Here is a 22355-nt window from a genome sequence, read left to right as displayed (position 1 = left end):
ATGCAAAGGTGACATTTTCATGAAAAGGTTTTGTTTAAAGATGTAGCGGAAATTTCAAGACGTGAACTTTGAAACCATGAGAACTAACTCAAAAATGAAACCTTAATTGCATTTTTGACCGTGTTTTTGCTCATTAATAATATTTGAGTCCCATTTTCCTCTGAGGAAGCATAAAAATAATCACTCCTCAACACATTTCTGATGGTTTTTATTAAAAGTTCATATAAGTTGGGTTTTTTTTTTCAATGTGACAAGTTCAAACCATCCTATATCTGAGTGAAAAAAGAAGATGGGAGGGAAAGTCAAGTGAAAGCAGCAACTGGTTTTGGCCTTTTTGTACAAAATACTTGTTGTTGTTGTTGTTGTTGCTGTGTGTCTCAGTTTGTTTTATCTGTCATATTTATCTATGCAATAACTGTACTGCACCTCTCATGGTAATGAATAGCTGACAGCTGTAATGGTTGTCCAATGACAGGTCGTGGTCAGAAAATTGTGGTCAATACATTATCGTTACTTATTGAAATGTTACCATTTTGTGGCCTAGGTGTTATATACCTGATATGGAGTTATTTTGTCTGATAACAGGAGATACACACGATCTTGTGGTTTAACCGACTGTGGAATTTATGACGGAACTTAAAAGTGAAAAATTAACATTTTAGTTAAGGTAAACACTTACTTTCAAACTTCCCAATTCCTTTGTTCAAATTTTAGATAAAGTCTCAGTTGATTTTGGTAACCTCTTGAGTATGTCTGAGACTCTGAGGCTTAAAAAGAAAAGTTCAAAAAGGATCTGACAGGTACAGAACAAAATTTGACACAAAGACAGTGCGACTGTTTTCCTGATCTTTATACAACGAGAAGATTGGACAAGAGTCTTGACTGTTGCTAGGATTCACTCGAGTCCTGACTTCTGTCCACCTGTGATTTCAATAGCAGAATGTCACACAGCTCTCATAACTGATTTCTCTGTAATAAATGTTGGCTTTCCTTATATGACATCATAAAAGCTACAAATTGTACCCATTGACACCTTGTTTTTTCCCCTGTTGTTTGGTTTCCTGGTTCGCTGTGAAGTTGTACAAGTTTCTGCTTTAGATTCAACTCATCCTTTTGTATCAGTGTCAGAAATGTCAAAAATATATAGATGACTGGTTTTCTCTTCTTTTTTTTTTGTCAGCAGGGTATTTTTGAAATATCATCTGGATCACTTAGAAGCTTGAATGAAATTTTTGAGAAAAGGGTACAAGTCTATCATTTTGGTAAAATTACAGCTCAACACAAAAGAAAATTGAGTATCATTTTGTGCACTCTCGCATCTTTTGACAACATCTTCAGACAGCTTCTTTACATGACAAATTTCAGCTCATTTATTTTCAGGTAAGGGAAAAATGTCTCCATTTTTTCTCTTGGATTTGAATGACAAATATAACAACTAGACAGTATTTTGAACAGTTCATTAAAGATATTGATGATAGTAATTATCATGTTTGATGGTAGGATCTTTTTCTATGCCATCTGTTATATCTTTAGTAGTCAGTTACAGATTCAGCCTTAAAATTATGGTTGCCACTGCTGTTTAAGCAGACTCGCTCAGAACAGTGAAAAAAGTGTTAGACGACATATGGCATTCAGTAGGAAGTGTTTTATCATAAATGAATAAACAACAGATCTCGATTTACTAAGCACATAACTGTATTTTATCATCATTTCTGCTTTAATATACTGAAGACTTCTCACCATCCCAACAATATAGATGTTTCTTAGAGAAGTATAGAAATTTCCCATAAGGTGTTTCATTAGCCTTAAACCTAAATGGGTACATGTCCTTTCATACGAGCTGCTCTGAAAATATATTCTTGATAATTTGGGTTTTTTGTACTTGAGAAGCAAGATTTTGGAAAAGATACTTTGATAGTTTTGTTATTCAAGGTCAGTCAGTTCATCAGTATCACTTGTAAAGCTTTCGTAACATTTGACCTTTTATAGAAAAGTTTTCCTCTAAAGTGATATTGATTAAAAGTAAACATCCTGGATTTTGGATTATCTACCCTTATCGTAAGGTCACATGTTCAAGTTGCCTGGGTAACTAGGAATCTGGACAACTATTTGTTAGCCTAAACTGCCATCTAATGACAAGGTTTTGGTCGTTTATGGTCAAATAATGTGCGATTGTAGAAATAAATCCGTATTTAAATGGCTGAACTTTTGTCGTCAACATACTTTACTGATGGTTGATTGGTTAATAATGGGCTTGCAACAGGGGCAAGAATGTTAAAAGTTTGAGGCTAGTATAAATCAGTTTGCTTATTATGTATTTATGTCATTGCATTACCCAATGCTGCTTGATATAATTTCGTTAATGTTTCGTGAAAAATATGTTTTGATAATTTGCAATGTCAGTATTCAATGGTATTAAAATTTGTTGGTGCCTTAAATACATCAAAATGAAATTAATTATAAAAGGAAGTGAGGACATGTTTTTCTAGATATAAAGCGGCAAAGGTTATCATGGCGATGACATGTTCCTTCATGATGTCTTTAATTAGCGGCAACGTAACGAGACAGGCTACACATTAAATTGTATGCAGGAATGCACACGTTGTTTGCGCATTTTATGCACTTCCTTTTGGTATCAATCAATTTGCCGCTCGATTAATAACCAGTTTGCTGTTTAAATACGTTTTACAACGTTATCATAATAGACGCATTTCATCATCATATTTGTATATATAATTTTTTGCGGAACAGTAATTGGATTTTAAGAGGTAAAATTAGGAAAGGAATTTGAATCTAGTTAAGACGCTTATAAATTATTCATAAAAACTTACAACAATATGTAATTTATGTAGGATTTATTATGAAATTACAAAGTCGTGAAAGAACGATTTTGTGCAATGGGTTGTTAACAATCTAAACTGAAAGTTGAATAAGTACAAAACGTATTATGTTTGGGAAATTTTGAAATAAAAATTTTACTTATTAACTTCTTTCTGTATTGTATATTTTGATAATAAGATTATGTTGACCGATTATGTAGGCTTGGCTAACATGGAAAGGTTTGTAACTTCAAAGTGAAGGAGTTATTACTGGAAGAAGCGGTGGTATATTGTGGCTTAAAAAGCCAATATTGGTAAGATAATAGCTTGTAATTGTTTAACTTTATTCAAAAAGATGTTCCAAATAGTTTCTGTCCAAAAAAAAGACAATATACAATGAGAGCAATGTTTAAGCTGTAATGATTTTGAAACCAGATAGTATTCTTTTTGGACAAATATGCTATTAAAAACCTATCTTGTCATGTCTTTTGTATTTATGTCAGAGCTAAACTAGTTGAATTAGTCAAACATTGTCTAGTTTGTTAATTCATGAAATAAGAGACTAATGACTTCTAAGAGATTGTTGAACAAATAGAAAATTTGTGGTCATTTTAACTTTTGGTCTATGCAGTTTTCTTTAAAGGGATTTCAAATTTTTTTAGATTTTTTTTTTTTACCAGACTGAATTTTTTTGTTTGTTTGTTTGAATTTTTGTAAATTCATCCAACAGTTTCTGAATTCCTTGTGTTAATAGTGGGCTATGACCTTGAAATGTGTTAAATCGTGATCTGTCAGACACTTGGTATTGTTCATGGTCACAGGGAAGTATGCACAATTCATTTAAGGAGATATTCTCAAATTACCTCCCTTTACAAGTGGCATAGCTGTCAAAGGGGCCGATTATTGAGAACTGTTTGAAAAATGAACTGTTTTGATTTCTTATCGAACACTTGAATCAAATAAGGACTTTTGTATATTTATAGTCAATTATGCCGACGACTAGTCATACCTTGGGTCATTAAACTTAAAGGAAGATTCAAATATCTGTCACATGCTATGTTTAGCGTCAATAGCGCAGAAAATTTTAATAATCAGTTTTAGTGAAAATCATTTCGGAACTAACAGGACATGCTTTGTTCGATATACTTCTCTAATATAAATTGTCCATTTATAAATGATGGACATTGTAAATTGTTGTTTGAATCAAATGGAATAATAACGCTTGGACTTAAACATTAAGTCAGAACTTTTCCATGGCAGTAATAGAGAATGAGGCTTTCAAGAAACAAGTATATAAGGTAAAACTTGTTCTCTTTAAAATACTCGTGTATATTGGGATATGGTAGAACTTGTTTTCTTTAAGATAATGTATGTTAGGTTATATATTTGAACTTGTTCCCTTTAGAATATTGTACGATAGATTTGATACACATGATCCTTAAAGTTTTCTTGTTTAATGTGTTTGAATCAATGAAAAGTAAGGTCAAAATTTACAAAAATGTAAGCATGTGTAATCAAAAGTTGCCACTGATTTTCCATATGGTCGACTCGTCAAGATGAATGATACTTGATTACCTAACTTTTGTTGGAGAATGGTGAAAGATACAGAAGATGCTCCAATTATAGAAGTTTCCCTGGTTCTTCAGCATGTCATACTCATGTTTGAGAGTTAGTAATTTTAGTTGGAGGAGCTTGAGTTTGGAGTCACAAGCCCTGGCTGAGTAGTTTGACATGATACCTATAAACCTCTGGTATACCACTCTGCTAAAGGACAACTGGGTATGACTGCATGACTTATATATGACTGCTCAACAGACTTTAATTGAGACAGAACTTAGAGATGTGTGATCCCCTGTCCATGCAGTATAGGCTGCTGAAAATCAGAGCATGTTCAATTTCTAAATTACAGCCTTTTGGACTCTGTAACATTTTACATCTTAAACTGCCTTTTGTCATTTTGATTTGTTATAAAAAGATATAAGGTTTTTGACCACCCAAATTTAATGCAGTTAATGAATTCAAAGTTTGACCTCAATAAAGATTCTAAAATGTTTACATCATTGTCATTTTGTAAAGTTATTGTTATTATCATAATCATAGTTAATTTGAATTTTATTTTTTCATTTTGACTGTAGTAATTTAATTTCATGAATTTAAAGAAAATTTATTTGAAACAGTTCAGTAAACAAAAATTGAGGTATAGATTAAGCAATCGTTGTATTTGATATTATCACTTGATATTGAAGCTGTAAAAATGACTATTTTAGCTCCATTTGAACAGTTTTATGAATTATTAAATATTTTATTGTTCGTTTTTGTATGAATATGTTTTTATTGACAGGAGGTCTGTTAATTTGTATAGCTTCAGTAATTTTAGATCCATTCTGATTACTTATCTTTAGGAAATGATTAAATTATATATTTTTCATGATAATAAATTAGATAATTGTATAGATGGCTTTCCCATAATAAATAGATTGAAATCTGATTAAGTTCCCCATCAATGCTTTTCAGTAAAATAATGATAAAAATGCCTTTCGGTCCATTAAAATGAATTGTACGCATTATATCTGTCTGTTATAAGGCATGTCTCAGGTGCCAATTCCTCAGTTTATTTTGCAAAATACTTGATGCATGTTTGTTCTTATGAAACACATTTTTGTTTTTGACCACCTCGGCTAACTTAAGCATTTTGCACTTTGACACTTGCAGTGATTGGATTGACTGTATTTACTCTTTCTATAGGCATTTTGGTGGTGACTGACTCAGAAAAGATTGTCATATTCCCTCCTGCTTTTTGATTTTCTGATCTCTCAGTTCAGATGTACAGCAGCATTGCATTCCAATTTCCATGATATCTTGTTGCAGCATGTTACTGGTTAAATGCACATCTTATTAACAGACAATGCCAAATAAAGGAAAATCTGTGTGGAGATGCCATGTATGTTAGAACATTTTTACTCGATGGCTGTATTTTGACAATTATACCTATGATTATGATTATGTTAAATAAATATAAAACTGTATCAGATCAGTTAAATCAGTATCATTGAAAGAGAAAACAACAAATATAAGATATGAGTTGTGGTTTGATTAATTTTCTTTACTTGGTTGTGTTTAATTACGACCTCAGCCAACTTTTTAAATACACTAGTATTTCATACACATAATGGAAATATTTCTAAGATGGTCAAAAGGTTCTGATTTGTTTTCATGTACAGGGAAGAATCAGTTCTGTGATAACATTCTTACAAGTTGAAGTTCCCTCCACTTGCGGATGTGACAATTTTGTTTAGCTGTTACTATGGTAACCAATTATCTATAAAAGGAAAAAAGATAATTCATTAATGTTAAGGAATTGATTTTGTCATCAGCTGTATGGAAACAAGTAAGCTCTCGTTACCTGTGAAATTAACTCTCAGTTACAGAAAATCGTGCATATTTTTAGCGATCAAAGGAATTGATATTGAAAGTGTATTTTGTTACAAATTCCTGTGCAGTTTGTAGGCAAATAAAGTGATATATAATACTGCACACACAAATATTTTATCAATGGCAGAAATGTCATCTTTGAAAATCAATGTGTTTGTTATGGGTTTAGTTAGCTATTGACATTAAATATTTTTGATTTTAAATGTTTTCAAAATACATTATATTTGGTGAAATCTGGGGACAAGAATTCCAATTAAATCTTTAATGTTGTTGCAGTTTGATAAATACCTGGAAGAAATGTGAAAGGTAGATATTAAAACGTTTTGAAGTACAGTTGACCTTTAATCGCGACCATCAATTGGATACCTTTGTCAGTTTTACATAACATTTGGAATACCTTGGATGTGAACAGGATTTCGGAGTTGATTTTACTAATTTCAGGGATTATTGGATCTTATTAAGAATTTAATGAAATCGGTAAGTTTAAAAATAGTTTCAGTACAAACAGACATTTAAATTATCTGTTATAAAATGGAAAGTTAATCGTAAAAATTGCGGAAATAGATAACGTCATGCAGGTACGTTCTGTCTACACAGTGACATATAATGGTATCTGCCCATTTGTAAACAAACTTGTCTGAATTGGTCACAATAACATTCGATATTTTATCATTAGGTTTGTGTAACAGATGTAATTTTTGGTTTTCACATTATTTTGTATGTGCTTTTTCTACCAGATGTCGCTGAAATTGCCTTCAATTGCTCAGTAAAGTAGTTTTGAAGCCGGTTTACAAGTACATTGCTGAACGTTTTGAAGCCAGTTTACAAAGTACATTGCTGAACATTTTGAAGACAGTTTACAAAGTATATAGTTTACAAAGTATATTGCTGAACATTTTGAAGCCAGTTTACAAAGTACATTGCTGAACATTTTGAAGACAGTTTACAAAGTATATAGTTTACAAAGTATATTGCGGAACATTTTGAAGCCAGTTTACAAAGTATATTGCTGAACATTTTGAAGACAGTTTACAAGTACATTCCTGAACATTTTGAAGACAGTTTACAAGTACATTACTGAACATTTTGAAGCCAGTTTACAAGTATACATTGCTGAACATTTTGAAGCCAGTTTACAAGTACATTGCTGAATATTTTGAAGACAGTTTAGAAAGTATATTGCTGAACATTTTGAAGCTTTACAAAGTGCACTGCTGAACGTTTTCATGCAAAAGCTCCTGGGAAGATATTTATTAAAATAAGGAATCACATTATATATACTGAAACTGTAACTGAAAAGCTAGTGCTAAACCAGTTGTTTTGTTTTCTTCTTTTTTTGGTCCTATGTAGGTTATGTTTTGTTATAATTACTCCGTGTTAATGGATAAGAAATTATGCTTTCCAAGTAAAACAGTTTGCCACAAGACAATGAATATTTTTCACAATAATCAAGACTTTTTTACTTGATGTTGTTTGCTAAAGGTTATTGCATCCCTTTTGGCATAAGGTAATCAAGGTAATCTTTAATGACTTTATTTTTATGGGGAGGTGTAGGAGTGAGGGGGTTGGGGGTGGGGGAGGTGCTGGAACATACACAAAATCATGAAAATAGGTGCTATTAATAGTATGGAACAGCCTAAAGGTGTTTTCATTCCTGTATGGTAGGTAGAGTGTTTATTACCCTGTGCTATTATGACAGCCAGTCTTCAGTGCATGACATTTTGTCTGTGAAAATTAAAACTCTTTTTTCTGGTTGCCAGATATATAATTATATCTGTTTCTAGAATATCCTATGACAACTGGCAGTTCGAGCAATATGCTTCTGTGTTAATCGACGTGGCAGGGATTTAATCCCTGAGCCAAAAAAATTAAAACAGGTAAAATTAATTATTAATCCCGCCCCGCCCCTCCGTCTGTCCGTCCTTCCTACCATCCATTCATCCGTCAGTGACGATTGTGTCTGCTCCATGTAACTTAAACCCCTTGAAAAATTTTCATGAAACTTTGGTCAAATGATGCTATATGTAAAGCGCCTTTGAACGTGTTTATCATGAAAAGGACGCTATATAAATCTGGTATAATAATAATAATAAATGATCACCGCATCAAGACAATGTGCTGAACTCCTGAGTCAGCCATGTCAGCTCAAGGTCAAGGTCACAACTCAAAGTCCAAGGTTTGAGCCTTCCATCTTGTGTCCGCTCCATGTCACTTAAACCCCTTGAAGAATTTTCATGAATCTTTGGTCAGATGATGCTATATGTAAAGCGCCTTTGAACTTGTTTATCATGAAAAGGGCGCTATATAAATCTGGTATAATGATAATAATAATAAATGATCACCGCATCAAGACAGTGTGCTGAACTCATGAGTCAGCCATGTCAGCTCAAGGTCAAGGTCACAACTCAAATTCAAAGGTTTGAGCTTTCCATCTTATGTCCGCTGATCTGTATCTCCTAAACCCTTTGAAGGATTTCATGAAACTTGGGTCAAATGATCGTATCATCTAGACGATTTGCAGAGCTCATGAGTCAGCCATGTTGGCTCACGGTCAAGGTCACAACTCAATACCATCAACCCTTTCACTATCCATAACAGCAGTGGGGGATATAGCTGTCTTTCAGACTGCCTTGTTATATTTTGAATATGGATTGGTGCATTTTCTTTAAGGCTGAAATCTAAGTTTTAATTTACAAGGCCTCCTACACAGAAATTATGTCAATGTGATTTATTTAAATTTACCGTCATAACATGTTCTTTGTTTACTGTCGTGAAAGGATAACACTTATGGAAATTATTCTAAACATGTTTTATGTATACGAACGAGCATGAAGACTTAGTACACATTATTTAAAAAATGAAGTACACGTAGGTGCACAATATCGACATTTATTCGGATTAATTAATGGATTGGACTTGGGTTAGGGATTAAAGGGATTATGGGATGACTGAAGCATAAAATACCACGACATGTTTATTAAGTTTCTATACAGCTTATCCTAAATAAGTTCGATATTATAGACTATGTCCTGATTAACTGTCATTAGGCATGGCTGTAGCAACATTTGACACTGAATTCGTAAATTGTGTATTAGAGCGTATGGAAATGGAGAGATTTATTCTATATCGAATGATCGTATTTGTGTTTTAATATTTTGTGAAAAATATTTAAAACAAATCTTTTTGAATACTCATGGATCTTAAAATGTAAACTGAAAAATAGTCAGAATATAGTGAGAATCAGTGACTGGCCGAAAGATGGATACCTATCGTCGAAGCAGTTTGCAACTGGACCGCTCCAGTTTGCCTGTTTTTCCTGTGAAAAGAAAAATGTCGCTAATGCATATTGGGACTTACGTAAACTTGCAATAGTAAGTTTCATTTTCTAGTGTCATACAGTTTAAAATGTTAAAAGGTTGCTGAGAAAAATTGTAATTTTTAATTGAGTGTGCTTCGACAGAGCTTTGAGCTGCTAATTATTAGTCTAATAATATGTACCAAATAATGTTCTCAGTATAATAAATTTATGATTTAAGTATAAACAAGTTCATAATTATTATTTCATTGTATTCGTTTAATTCAATTTTTGACAACAAAACTTGTATTCACTGTTTTATTCAAGTGTCCCTGAATACTAATAGTGTGATCTAATCCTCCAGTTACTATGTATTTTTGTTTGTTCTTTATCTATCACTGACTCATAGCTGTAAAATAAGTTTTGTAATTGTAAAAACTCATTCAGATATTAATATTTATTGGTGTAGGACATAATTTTTATATCATATCCCATGGATTGGGACAGTTAAGTGAACAGTATAGATAAATTACAGTTATAAAAATATCATAACATCACTATGAGGATGTTTTATCATTACAAGGTTTGTTGAAATAAAGATATTATCAGGTTTTCAATTTTGTTACAACTTAAATGTCTTCCTTATAAAACATTCTGGATCTGAATTATTCAGCAGGAGTTGTGCTTTTAACTCATCTCTTACACATTTATTACTCTTTTGTTTTTTATTTTGCTCAAACTTCTCACTTATGTTCTCCTTTTTTTTTTGGTGCCTTAATTCTTAAGTAGGTCATCAGTTACCTTATTGACATACTCTGTCAGGTGAGGTCTCTGCTATTCTTGTTTCTTTTCCTGGGGTTATGTGATGGAATATAAATTATGCTCTGTCAGGTGAGTGAACCAGGCTTCTCTGCTATTCTTGTAATATCCATGAATTGTCAAATAAAGGTAAAAGGTGTTCCTGAAGATTTCTGAAAGGAGTAAAACTGTTAAATAATAAATGATAGTTCTGCCTAGGGCAGCCATAAAACAGCACACTGCTTCAGAGTTTTGTCAGGGATGGAAGTTTTATCTGAATTACAGACATATTTTGGAAACATATCAATATTTACATATCTTAAATTATCTCTTTTTAAAATTGATGTTAACTGGTGTTATTCTCATAGAAGTTCAAAGCCAGTGTCAGTTTCTGGTTAATGTTTAAAATTGTAAGTTTCAGTTACAGCATTAAAATCCTTAAAAATCCAAAATCAGACAAAAGACCCCTAAAAGACATTTGCTAAAATAATTGTTGAATTCAAGTACCATTTTCTGAAAATCTACTGCTAACTTACAAGTTTTTCACCAATATCTGTTACAGGGGATAGAGTTACCTCCCCTCATGAATTTTAGTTGTATCAATACAACTAGGAGATAACTCTTGCAGTTATTCAAAATTTGTTTAATTTTGCCCCTTTTTACTGAGATAGTAAAAGGTATGAAAGGAATTTTTTTTAATGCTTGTTTTTAAAAATAAAAAAGATTATTTAGTTGGTAGTCAGACTACTCTAATAGAAACTGAGGACAAACTAAAAGATTTAGTACCATTTAAAATGAAATCTTAGAAAGACATTGAAGTGTAAATACAGAAACAAGTAAACATTGCTGTTTCCTCAGTTTGCCATTTGACAGTTTCATTTTGCTACATATTCAAAATCTTTCTGCATTTTATCAAATTTATGCAGTACAAAGTCATTAACATCAATTTTCGAATATTTCATTGTTTTTACTCCATTTTGACAATAAGTATGATTTAATGGCTCTCATTAAACTTTCAAATAATTTTTGGCATATTTAGTAATAAAATCAAAGAGTTTGTGATTGAAGAAATGTTGACATAGCCACTTGAACAGGATATGTTTTTAAAGAACGTGGCTTTTATTCTGTAGGTGACAGACCAGTTGGACATGATGATCAAATGATGTATTGTTTACGTGCAGATGTTTTGCGCATAAAATTTATTACCTTAATTTATGATGTATATAAATACTGCAATCATTTGTATACATTAGCATACCATGGTGTCTTTAAAAAAATCTGCGTAAACATTTGTTAAAACAAAATCCTATGCGCTGTTTTGTATGTAATGGAGTTTTTGATGTAAGTGCATATTTTGAGGATCAAAATTTTGAATATTGATCACTTATCATGGGCATTGTTGCGCAATACATATAGTGATCAAGCACTTATGGAGTGTCCTGTTCATTAAATAGGTAAACATGAGCGCTTTATTTTAGAATTATTTTAGTTCTTAACCAGTATATTGGGCACTTGTCGATTATTATGACCACTGAAAGTAGTTTTGAGCATTAATTTTGATTGGCATCATGAATACGAAATGATTATAAAATGCAAGTTAGGTTTAACTTTATATCACTTGTGCTACACTTAAATGATTCCATGAGCACTCATTAATGGAAATTTAGCTCACCTGGCAATGCCGGTGAGTTTTCTGATCGCCGATGTCCGGCGTCTGTCTCCGTCGTCTGTCCTCTGTCAACATTAGCTGTGTGCTGAGCTGTATTTTTCATTTAATCTTCATGATATGGCAGAATGATAACCTGATGAATCTAGGCTGAGTTCGATAATGGTCATCTGGGTCGTAAACTAGGTCACTGGTCAATCAAAGAAAAACCTTGCATGCGATAGAGGCTGTATTTTTCAATTAATCTTCATGAATATTGGTCAAATGATACCTTGGTGAAATCTAGGCCGAGTTCGAAAATGGTCAATCTCGTATCAAAAATAGGTCACTAGTCAAATCACAGAAAACCTTGTGTATGCATAGAGGCTGATTTTTTAATTGATCTTCATGAATAATGTCAAAAGATTCCTTGATGAATCTAGGCCGAGTTCGAAATGGGTATCTCGGTCAAAAACTGGTCACTAGGTCAATCAAAGAAAACCTTGTATCGTAGAGCTTATTTTTCATGAATCTTCATGAATGTTGGTTAGAATGTACCTTATGAATCTAGCCGAGTTCGAAAATGGGTCATCTCTGGTCAAAAACTAGGTCCACTATGTCAATCAAAAAAACCTTTAAATGTGCTAAGCTGTATTTTTCAATTGATCTTCATGAATTTGGTCAGAATGATTGCCTTGATGAAATTTAGGCCGAGTTTCGAAAATGGTCATCCGGGTCAAAACTAGGTCACTAGGCAAATCAAAGAAAACCTTGTGATGTGATAGAGGTATTTTCAATTGATCTTCATGATTTGGCAGAATGATAACCTTGATGAAATCTAGGACGATTTTGAAATGGTCATTTGGGTCAAAAACTTAGGTACTAGGTCAGATCAAGGAAAAACCTTGTGTATGCGATAGAGGCTGTATTTTTCAATATTTCAGTTTTTGGTCAGAATGATTACCTTGATGAATTTAGACAAAGTTTGCAAATGGGTCATCTGGGTCAAACTAGGTCACTAGGTAAATCAAAAAAACTGTGTAGCAATAGAGGCTGTATTTTCAACTGATCTCATGAATTAGCCAGAATGATTGCCTTGAAAAATCATGGCCGAGGGTTCAAAATGGGTCATCTGGAATAAAAAACTAGGTCACTAGGTCAAATAAAGAAAACATTGTGTATGCATAGAGGATGTATATTTATGCCCCGAAGTGAGGCATATAGTTTTGAACCGCTGTCTGTACGGTCTGTCAGTCTGTCGTCTGTCGTCTGTCCGCACTTTTTTCGTGTCCGGTCCATATCTTTGTCATCGATGGATGGAGTTCCAAATAACTTGCATAATGTGTACCACAGTAAACGACGTGTCGCGCGCAAGACCGGCCGTACTCAAGGTCAAGGTCACCTTAGACATTAAAGGTTATTGTTGATGCGTGTCCGGTCCAATTTTTGTCATCGAATGGATGGATTTCAAAACTGGCATGAATGTTCCACATAGACGACGTTCACGCGCAAGACCAGGTCCGTACCTCAAGGGCAAGGTCACCTTAATTAAGGGATATGATTGAAAGGTTGTGTCCGTCCATATCGTTGTCATCATGGATAGATTTCAAATAACTTGGCATGAATGTACCACGTAATACGAGTGTCGCCCAGACCCGGTCCTATCAAAGTCAAGGTCACTCTTAGACATTAAGGGATAAGTGATTGATGGGGTGTACGGTCCAATCTTTGTATCGATGGAATGGATTTCAAAAATGGATGAATGTGTACCAAGTAGAAAGACGTTCATGCGCAAGACCCAGTCCGTAGCTCAAAGGTCAGTCACCTTGATGTTAAAGGTCTTATTTCATATAGTGCATTGAATGGGCATGTCCTGGATCCATATCTTTGTCATTCATGCATGATTTTTAAATAACTACGCATAAATGTGTGACACAGTAAGACGACGTGTCCGCGCAAGACCGCTCGTATTAAGGTCCTAAACTCTACATTGGCCATAACATTCATTAAAGTCCCTCGGGGGCATGTTGTCATCCTATGGAGACAGCTCTTGTTCATTTAATCGTCATGAATTTGGTCAGATTGATTGCCTTCATGAAATTAGGTCAAGTTGATATGGGTTATCTGAGGTCACAACTTATGTCACTAGGTCAAATTTAAAGAAAATCTTGTGTATGCGATAGGACTGTTTTTCAATTGATTTTGAAATTTGTCGGATGATTGCCTTGATGACATCTAGGTCGAATTTGAATATGGGTCATCTGAGGCCAAAACTAGGGCACTTGTCAATCAAAGAAAAAACTTGGTATGTGATAGAGGCTGTTTTTATCAATTGTCTCATGTTTTGGTCAGAATATTGCCTGATAAAATGTAGGTCGTTTGAACATGGGTATCTAGGGTCAAAAACTAGTCATATCTAGAAATCTTGTTTATCGCAAGAAGCCATTTTTTGTGTCCAGTCTTAATGAAAATTGTCAGAACATTCGTTTCATGAAATCACAGGTCAAAAATGTTTAACTGTTATTGTTTCTTAGGTGAGCGACCTAGGGCCATCTTGGCCCTCTTGCTATGTGTATTATTTGACTAAAACTCTCCATAGTGAGCATTTTATTGATATCAAGAGCACCTAATGTACATTGTGTGCACCCAATGCATACTATAGGCATCTAATACTTTAGGTGCCACTGATATGCATTAGGTCCTAATGATAAGTATAGGTGCCCTGGGACACCATTAGGTGCTGCATATCATTGATATGAATGATCCGGTGCTATCAGCTGGGGGCACATAATATTGCATTAGTGCCTTAGATCATGGGCACATAATATCATTTGCACATAATGCATATGAATATCACAAGCACCTAATGCATATCAGGAGCATCTAATACATAACCTAATACATATCATGGGCATATATACTATCATGGCACTATATAAATGCATATCATTTGGGACATAATACATTGTGGGTACATATGCATATCATGGCACATAATGCCATTGTGGTACATATGCGTATCATGTCACATAATTGCATATCACAGGCCATAATGCATATTATTGGCACATTTACTATCATGGGTACATATCATAGCAAAGCCAAAATGCATTTACGGCACATAATGCATTTTTGGCACATATACATATCATGCACATAATGCATAGCATGGCCACATAATGCATATCATGGGCACCCTATACATATCATGGCCACATAATGCATAGCATGGCCACATAATGCATATCATTGCACATGAAACGAATCATGTACATAATGAATCATTGGATGATAATTATGGCCAATAATGCATAGCATGTCACATAAGCATATTGTTGAATTACATATCATGGGCACAAATGTTAGCATGGCCACTAAGCTATTATTGGCACATTTATCTACATGGCCACAATCATACACATGATGCTTTGATGCACGTGATCATATCATTGCACAATAACTATCATGGCCACATACAGTACATTTGGCCATAATGCATATTATTGGCAACAATATACATAAACATGGCCACATGCATATCATGGCAATGCATATCATGGGCACATTATACATATCATGGGCACATAATGCATATCATGGCCACATAATGCATATCATGGGCACATTATACATATCATGGGCACAGAATGCATATCATGGCCACATAATGCATATCATGGGCACATTATACATATCATTGGCACATAATGCATATCATGGGCACATAATGCATATCATTGGCACACGGTACATATCAACGGCACATAATGAATATCATGGCTACATAATGCATATCATGGGCACGTTATACATATCATAAGCTCAGAATGCATATCATGGCCACATAATGCATATCATAGGCACATTATACATATCATTGGCACATAATGCATATCATGGGCACATAATGCATATCATTGGCACATGATACATATCAGCGGCACATAATGCATATCATTGGCACATGATACATATCATTGGCACATGATACATATCATGGGCACATAATGCATGTCATTGGCACATGATACATATCATTGGCACATGATACATATCATGGGCACATAATGCATATCAGTGGCACATGATACATATCATGGGCACATAATGCATATCATTGGCATATGATACTTATTATTGGCATATAATGCATATCAAGGCCACAAAAATTGTTACATTTTATGGGCACATAATGCGTATCCTTATGTCATGGCCTCATGGGTACATGATGGTGATAAGTTACCTGATATATACTACAAGTTACCTGATATATACTACAAGTTACCTGATATATACTACAAGTTACCTGATATATACTACAAGTAGGCACAATGGAATTTCTTCTACAAGAACAGCTATAAAGGTTGCCAGTTTGAATGTGACCTTGCCTATTCGTGTAAATTAACCTTTAGCATGCTAGATAAATTGTCGTCTGCTGGAAATGTCGTCTGCTAAAATTGTAAAGTTCATTCAATTTGCTCCAAAATTGGAAGAAATATTGTCAGAGTAGCAAACAGCTTGGAACCTGATCAGACGCCGATTTAATCGGCGTCTGATCTGGTTCCAAGCTGTTTGCAAAGGCTGTTAAATTCGCCTGCAGCAGGCTAAGGGTTAAACAAATATACAATATGGTTTTCATACTTCTATGTGGAACAAAAGGCAAAAAAGTGATAGGACCAGGTTCATGTTGATTTTGAAGATTAAAAAAGAAGTGCATTTTAAAATAAATGCAAACATTTATGTACATTATAAATGAATACCTTGTATTTACAAAAGATTATGCATAGGCGAATTGTGTAAGCAGTCTTAGGCACTATTTTTTTTAAAAATGACTCGATATCTTTAGAAAAATAACATTCGATAGCATTAAGATTTGTAAAATATCTGTCTATAAATGTTGGCATGCGGCCTTGTGGCATTTTATATTATCTTATAAAATCTTTCAAATAAAAAAGGATAAAGATCATCTTATCCATTAAAAGTCTGTAAGAATGCTTTTAATGGTTTAATGGTTTTTAAAATCGTTTCAACTATTGTAAGAACACTGTGATTTTTCTGAATTCACCTTTACACAGTTTTCGTATATCAGAAATTTGCAAGAGCTTTTTAGATTAGTTTGGGGAAAAACAGATTATATGTAAGACTTTTTTCTTGAAATTGATAAAGGATAATATTATGTGAGATATTTTCTCATAGGAAATCATTATCAAAGTTTTGATACTTTGGTACTTAAGAATTACAAAGTCATGTGAAGGGATCTGGAATAAATGGATTTTTACACGTACATGTACAGATATTTTTGCCATCAGTTTCGGAGTAGAAGAAAGTATGACGCATTTCTAAGGACAGTTGTGACACATCATCTAGAATTCATGGTATGTTGCTTTATTTCTGGTCTGGCTGAACGGATACTGGTATATGTTATGTCGTTACATCATGTGCACGTCATGTGCGGAGAATGTTTAAGTGAAACTTATTGTTGTGTTTACTAGACAGTTACATGTTCGGCCTAGCAATATTGAAATGTTGTGGATCATTACCAACTATAAATTAGTGTTTGTTTTCCCTTGTTTGACATAGCTTTACACGATTTTTACTTTATGTGATAATTTTTATGAAGTTTTGTAGTGTTTTTATTTTGTTATTTTGATGTTTGCATTACTTGTACATTATGAAAGCAGTATTTTGCTTTTAGACAATATAGTTCTTTCCTCCTGCCTGGTGTACCTTCTCAGTGAAACAATTTAAAACTCGGTTTAAAAATCAAAACGCTAAGAATATTTCAAGAGCTGAAAAAATGGCAGCCATTTTGTTTCCATGGTAACGTTAAGGACAAAATTCAGGATAAAAGTTATTTTTATGCTTTACATTAGAAATTGTGCTAAAAATCTAATGTAGCAGTGTGTTGTTCACCATGATCTGCCATTTTCTTAAATTTTCAAACTGCCATCATTTTATTACTTTCAGTTGTGGTAGGCCTACAGTTTTAAAAATTCATTTCTGTTGTATCAGTGGTTGGATGATGACTTTCAGTTAGAATGAATTTTGGCTATCCTCCCTGTTCTAGTGATTTGTTGTTTATTTTGCTCATTTTACCTACATTTGTACAATTTAACAAGTTTATATCAATTTTTAGTTTTAAGTAATGGGATAATACTGAAAAAAAATGTTTTGATATATAAGTTCTTTTTGAAATACTTAAACATTTTAGAAAATCTTCTATATTCGTTGTTGTGCATGAAAACTGGCATGCCAGAGTTAGATCCTGAATACATATATCCTGAATACGGATCTTCGATCTGGGTGGTTGTGTTTACCCAAGTTTGCTCTTATATAAAGCTCTGTGTTTTACTTTTGATTGCGGTTGAAATGTTTTGATACCGGGCCGTCTGTTATTGGGTCACTTTTCTACCAAGCATGGGCAAATATTTGTTTTGAAATCTTTATATATTGACTTTAGACTATAACTGCCACCAGCGTCTTTGTCTTTTCAATGTTGAAAAGTGTCAACGACCATATACAGTAATCTTCCACTGTTTGAAGAAATCCTGTGTCTTTTTGCTTAACATTCTTGAACATGGCATTCAGGACCTAGTCTTTCGTAGAGACTGTGGACTTTTTGTTCATTTCGCTGTCATCTGCGTAGATTGAACGAGGGTTTTTCTGAGGTCATAAACACAAAAACGTGCAAGAAATTTGTGAGTATTACGTAAGTTATTTAAACTTAAACAATTTTTTTGTCTCAGTTGTTCCATCCATAGGTTGTGTGACTGAAAATGAAAGGCTGCGAGGAAACCTTGCTGCATTTATTGTTCTGTTGGAGTAGTAAAGATGGAGAACAGTGGTCGTGATCTTTGTGTTCATTAATATTTCAGAGGGAAGTGGTTGAAGCTATTTTGCTGACTTACTTATGCTTGTGTATAGTCATTTATTATTTACATTGATTGTTGCTGGAGATAAGCTACATCTCCAGGAACTGTTGAGCATTATGCACTCTAAAATACTGTCCATGTCAAACTTAACATGTTCTGTTAGAATTCATACTGTTACTATGAAATAAATTTCTAAGAATCATAAAAATGGTATTTATTTGTTCATATCATAAAGAGTGAAATTTTCTCCTTAAAAGCGATATACTTCTTAAAAGTGATATACTCAGTTTTATACCTATACTTTAATTGTCAATAAGACACACAAGTATTTTCAAGGAAGGTAAGGGGAATCATTGAAAAGTGGCAGTAGACAGATAAATAGAGTGTATAATGTCTGTGAGATCATGAAGTTCAAAAATATCGTCTTACATGTCTATATTTGGAACATACTGACGAATTAGATCGTTTATTAGCTTAATTGGTAATCTATCTACCTGGCCACAGTCCAGGGGAATGTGAAACTTATACACAGTGACCCAGTCTGAATACTGAGGAACCAGTGTGGCATGTCACCGCGGGGGTGAAAATATTTAGCTAGCAGGTAAATGATACCATTCTGGGCTTCAAGAAGTTTAACACTGTCAGTGCTTAATTGATCTATGTTGTTACAAAGACTTTTTTGTAATAACGCACTACAGCGATTCAGTAATTGTTTAATTGTTTAAGTTCCACAGAAAATTTGTAAATGTTTGAAGAAGTTCGATATAATTGAATTGATTATAGACAAGGTGCCATTTAGCTTCGTTAACTTATTCGTTAACTTATTGATTTTAAACTTTTCATTGATCTGAAATTAATTCTATGGTATTGTTTGACATGTGAAGTGTCCTAGGACAAGATAATAGGCAAAAAAACAAGATAAAATAGATTTGAAATGTAGATTGAAGAATATTTTTCAAAAGTATGCTTTTATCTTACATTGCTTTTGTTTCTCACAAAAAAACAACACTGCAAATGAGATTTCCACTTTGAAATAAACTTGTGAAAATGCGCAAACGTAGATTGAGGTAAGATTTATTTTTATACAAGGAAATTTAATTTCATTTATAGCTATAAATTTGCTTCAGACCAAAATCATGGAACACTTACGTAATTTCTTGATATATTTATGGTTTTGTGTTTTTTTATAATGCTATTTTTAAATCTGGTGTCATTGTAAATTTAACGCTGGTTACTTTGTTTGTCAAGTGCTCCTGGATTCCTTTGAAATCCTGCTCTCCACAAGTAACTGGCAATTTCTTTACATTAGTCAGAGGCGGAGGATGAATGGTCTTAGGTACTTTGTCTACATTCAGTTGTCACTGACAAAAATTGCGTCATTGGGACTCAAATGTGTCCTGATTGGAAATTGCTTAGGGCTCTACCTAATGGCATATTTAACCATCAGAAAGGCTAGTATAACAGTTGTCCCACGTTCCTCACTCCAAATGCAGACATTTTCTTTTCAACTAGACAGTTTTTTCCTAATAGGTTATATTATTTACCTCTCTTCTCTTCAACAACTTCTCTCATACAACTTCACTACAAATACCTTTGTGCATCTTCTCTACAACAACTTCTGCACAGCAACTTCTCCCTGACAACTTCTGCAACAACTTTGTCAATAAAGCATTTCTGTATAACAACTTCTGTACAACAACTTCTGCACAACATACATACAACTTTGTCAAAGTACTTCTGTATAACAACTTCTGTACAACAACTTCTGCACAACATACATACAACTTTGTCAAAGTACTTCTGTATAACAACTTCTGTACAACAACTTCTGCACAACATACATACAACTTTGTCAAAGCACTTCTATATAACAACTTCTGTACAACATACATACAACTTTGTCAGAGCACTTCAATATAACAGCTTCTGTACAACAACTTCTGCACAACATACATACAACTTTGTCAAAGCACTTCTATACAACAACTTCTACACAACATACATACAACTTTGTCAGAGCACTTCAATATAACAACTTCTGTACAACAACTTCTGCACAACATACATACAACTTTGTCAAAGCACTTCTATATAACAACTTCTGTACAACAACTTCTGCACAACATACATACAACTTTGTCAAAGCACTTCTATATAACAACTTCTGTACAACAACTTCGGCACAACATACATACAACTTTCTCAAAGCACTTCTGTATAACAGCTGTCTTCTGTACAGCAACATCTTCTTAGTGATGTTGCTCTGAGAGTACACCTTAATGCTTGGCAGTCCAGTTCAAAATTGACCACATCTAAATGACTTCACTTATTTTTTCTGTTCCAGTTTTCATTTCGATTGAATTGTATCAGTGAGTGATGATCTGGAATAGTTTAGAATGCCTGACAGCTTTTAAGCTGATTGTAATTTCATTATTTAGACCCTCTTAATTCTCCATGGATCATTTAAATACATATCTGTAAATTTTGTAACTGTTCATAAAAAGGATTAGTGGGGATTAGTTTTAAATGTTATACCAGGAGATTACCTGATAATTATTCAAGTCTGTGTTACCGGATGACCCCTGCGGTTGTACAAAAATATTGAAAGAGTAATTTAGTTGTAAGTCTAGCTTTCACAAAAGTTTGATCTTTTCTGCCAAGGTAATTGTTATAACAGCCCTGAGTTCATTGAAGTGCATTTAATGGACGTTACTTTTATTCTTCAGCATGGAAAAAGGTTTTGAAAAAAAAAAAGAAGAAAAGACGATGACATTGCAACAACTTCGTTATAGATAGAGTTTATGAAGTGAATTCTTCGTAAAAAAAGAAACTGACAGGGAGGGAAATGGAGCATAGCGGAGTGACCGACCGAGGTTTCTTTTTCTCGAAGAATTCTCTTCATGGACTCAATCTGACATAGTGTGAAATCTACGTTTGACCAATTAGAATTGTGGAGTCAGTCATGTTCATTTTATTGACATTTGCAAATTGTATCAAAGTAACAAAAATATGGCAGCTAAGAATCCTTTGAAATACGATACCTGTACTTTTCAGAAAAAAAATAAGAATATTAATGAAGGGGCGGTCATTGGTACACATGCGCATTCAGTCAATGCTCTTCGGTGTGTAGAGCAGTTCTTCGAAAATTATTGCTACATCATGCATGGCTGCTTTCACATACATGCATAGGTCTTCAAGAATAAGAAGCCACAATTTTTAAAAAATATATCGCTCCGATTGGTCAAAAAAGTAGGTTGCACACTTATTATTTATCTAAAATGTGTAACAGATAATTTCAGTAATTTTAAGTGATCTTTTTAATCAAAGATAATTAAATTCATAAGCAATTTTTTTATTATTTGTATTATAATTAGCAGATTAGACAACATAATAAGTTATTCTTAGTAATACAGTCAAGATGCATTATCCCTGTTTCTCGTATTCTCAGGGTTTCTCATATTCTCGTTTTTTGCCTTAAACTTGTCAAATAATTT

General features: G+C 33.5%; 1 protein-coding gene across 6 annotated transcripts in view; it reads left to right on the top strand.

The window, feature by feature from the left end:
• LOC123558351 (uncharacterized) overlaps positions 1-22355 on the top strand; it is a 113553-nt gene that overhangs the window by 46889 nt on the left and 44309 nt on the right. Inside the window, exon 1 of one of the 6 annotated variants that reach the window (XM_053543334.1) lies at positions 3937-4117. The exons of 2 other annotated variants lie outside the window; for them this stretch is intronic. In XM_053543334.1, coding sequence (XP_053399309.1) covers positions 4089-4117 — 29 coding nt within the window. In that variant the 5' untranslated portion in view covers positions 3937-4088. Of the gene's footprint in view, positions 1-3936; positions 4118-6619; positions 6729-9566; positions 9623-19893; positions 19929-22355 lie in introns of those variants that run through there. 3 more of the 6 variants (XM_053543336.1, XM_053543333.1, XM_053543335.1) reach the window with 3 other exon arrangements.

This window comes from Mercenaria mercenaria, chromosome 5 (assembly GCF_021730395.1).
Source record: "Mercenaria mercenaria strain notata chromosome 5, MADL_Memer_1, whole genome shotgun sequence".
NCBI lineage: Eukaryota > Metazoa > Mollusca > Bivalvia > Venerida > Veneridae > Mercenaria > Mercenaria mercenaria.
Note: the sequence above shows the minus strand (reverse complement) of the source record. Positions and strands in the feature narration are given on the sequence as shown.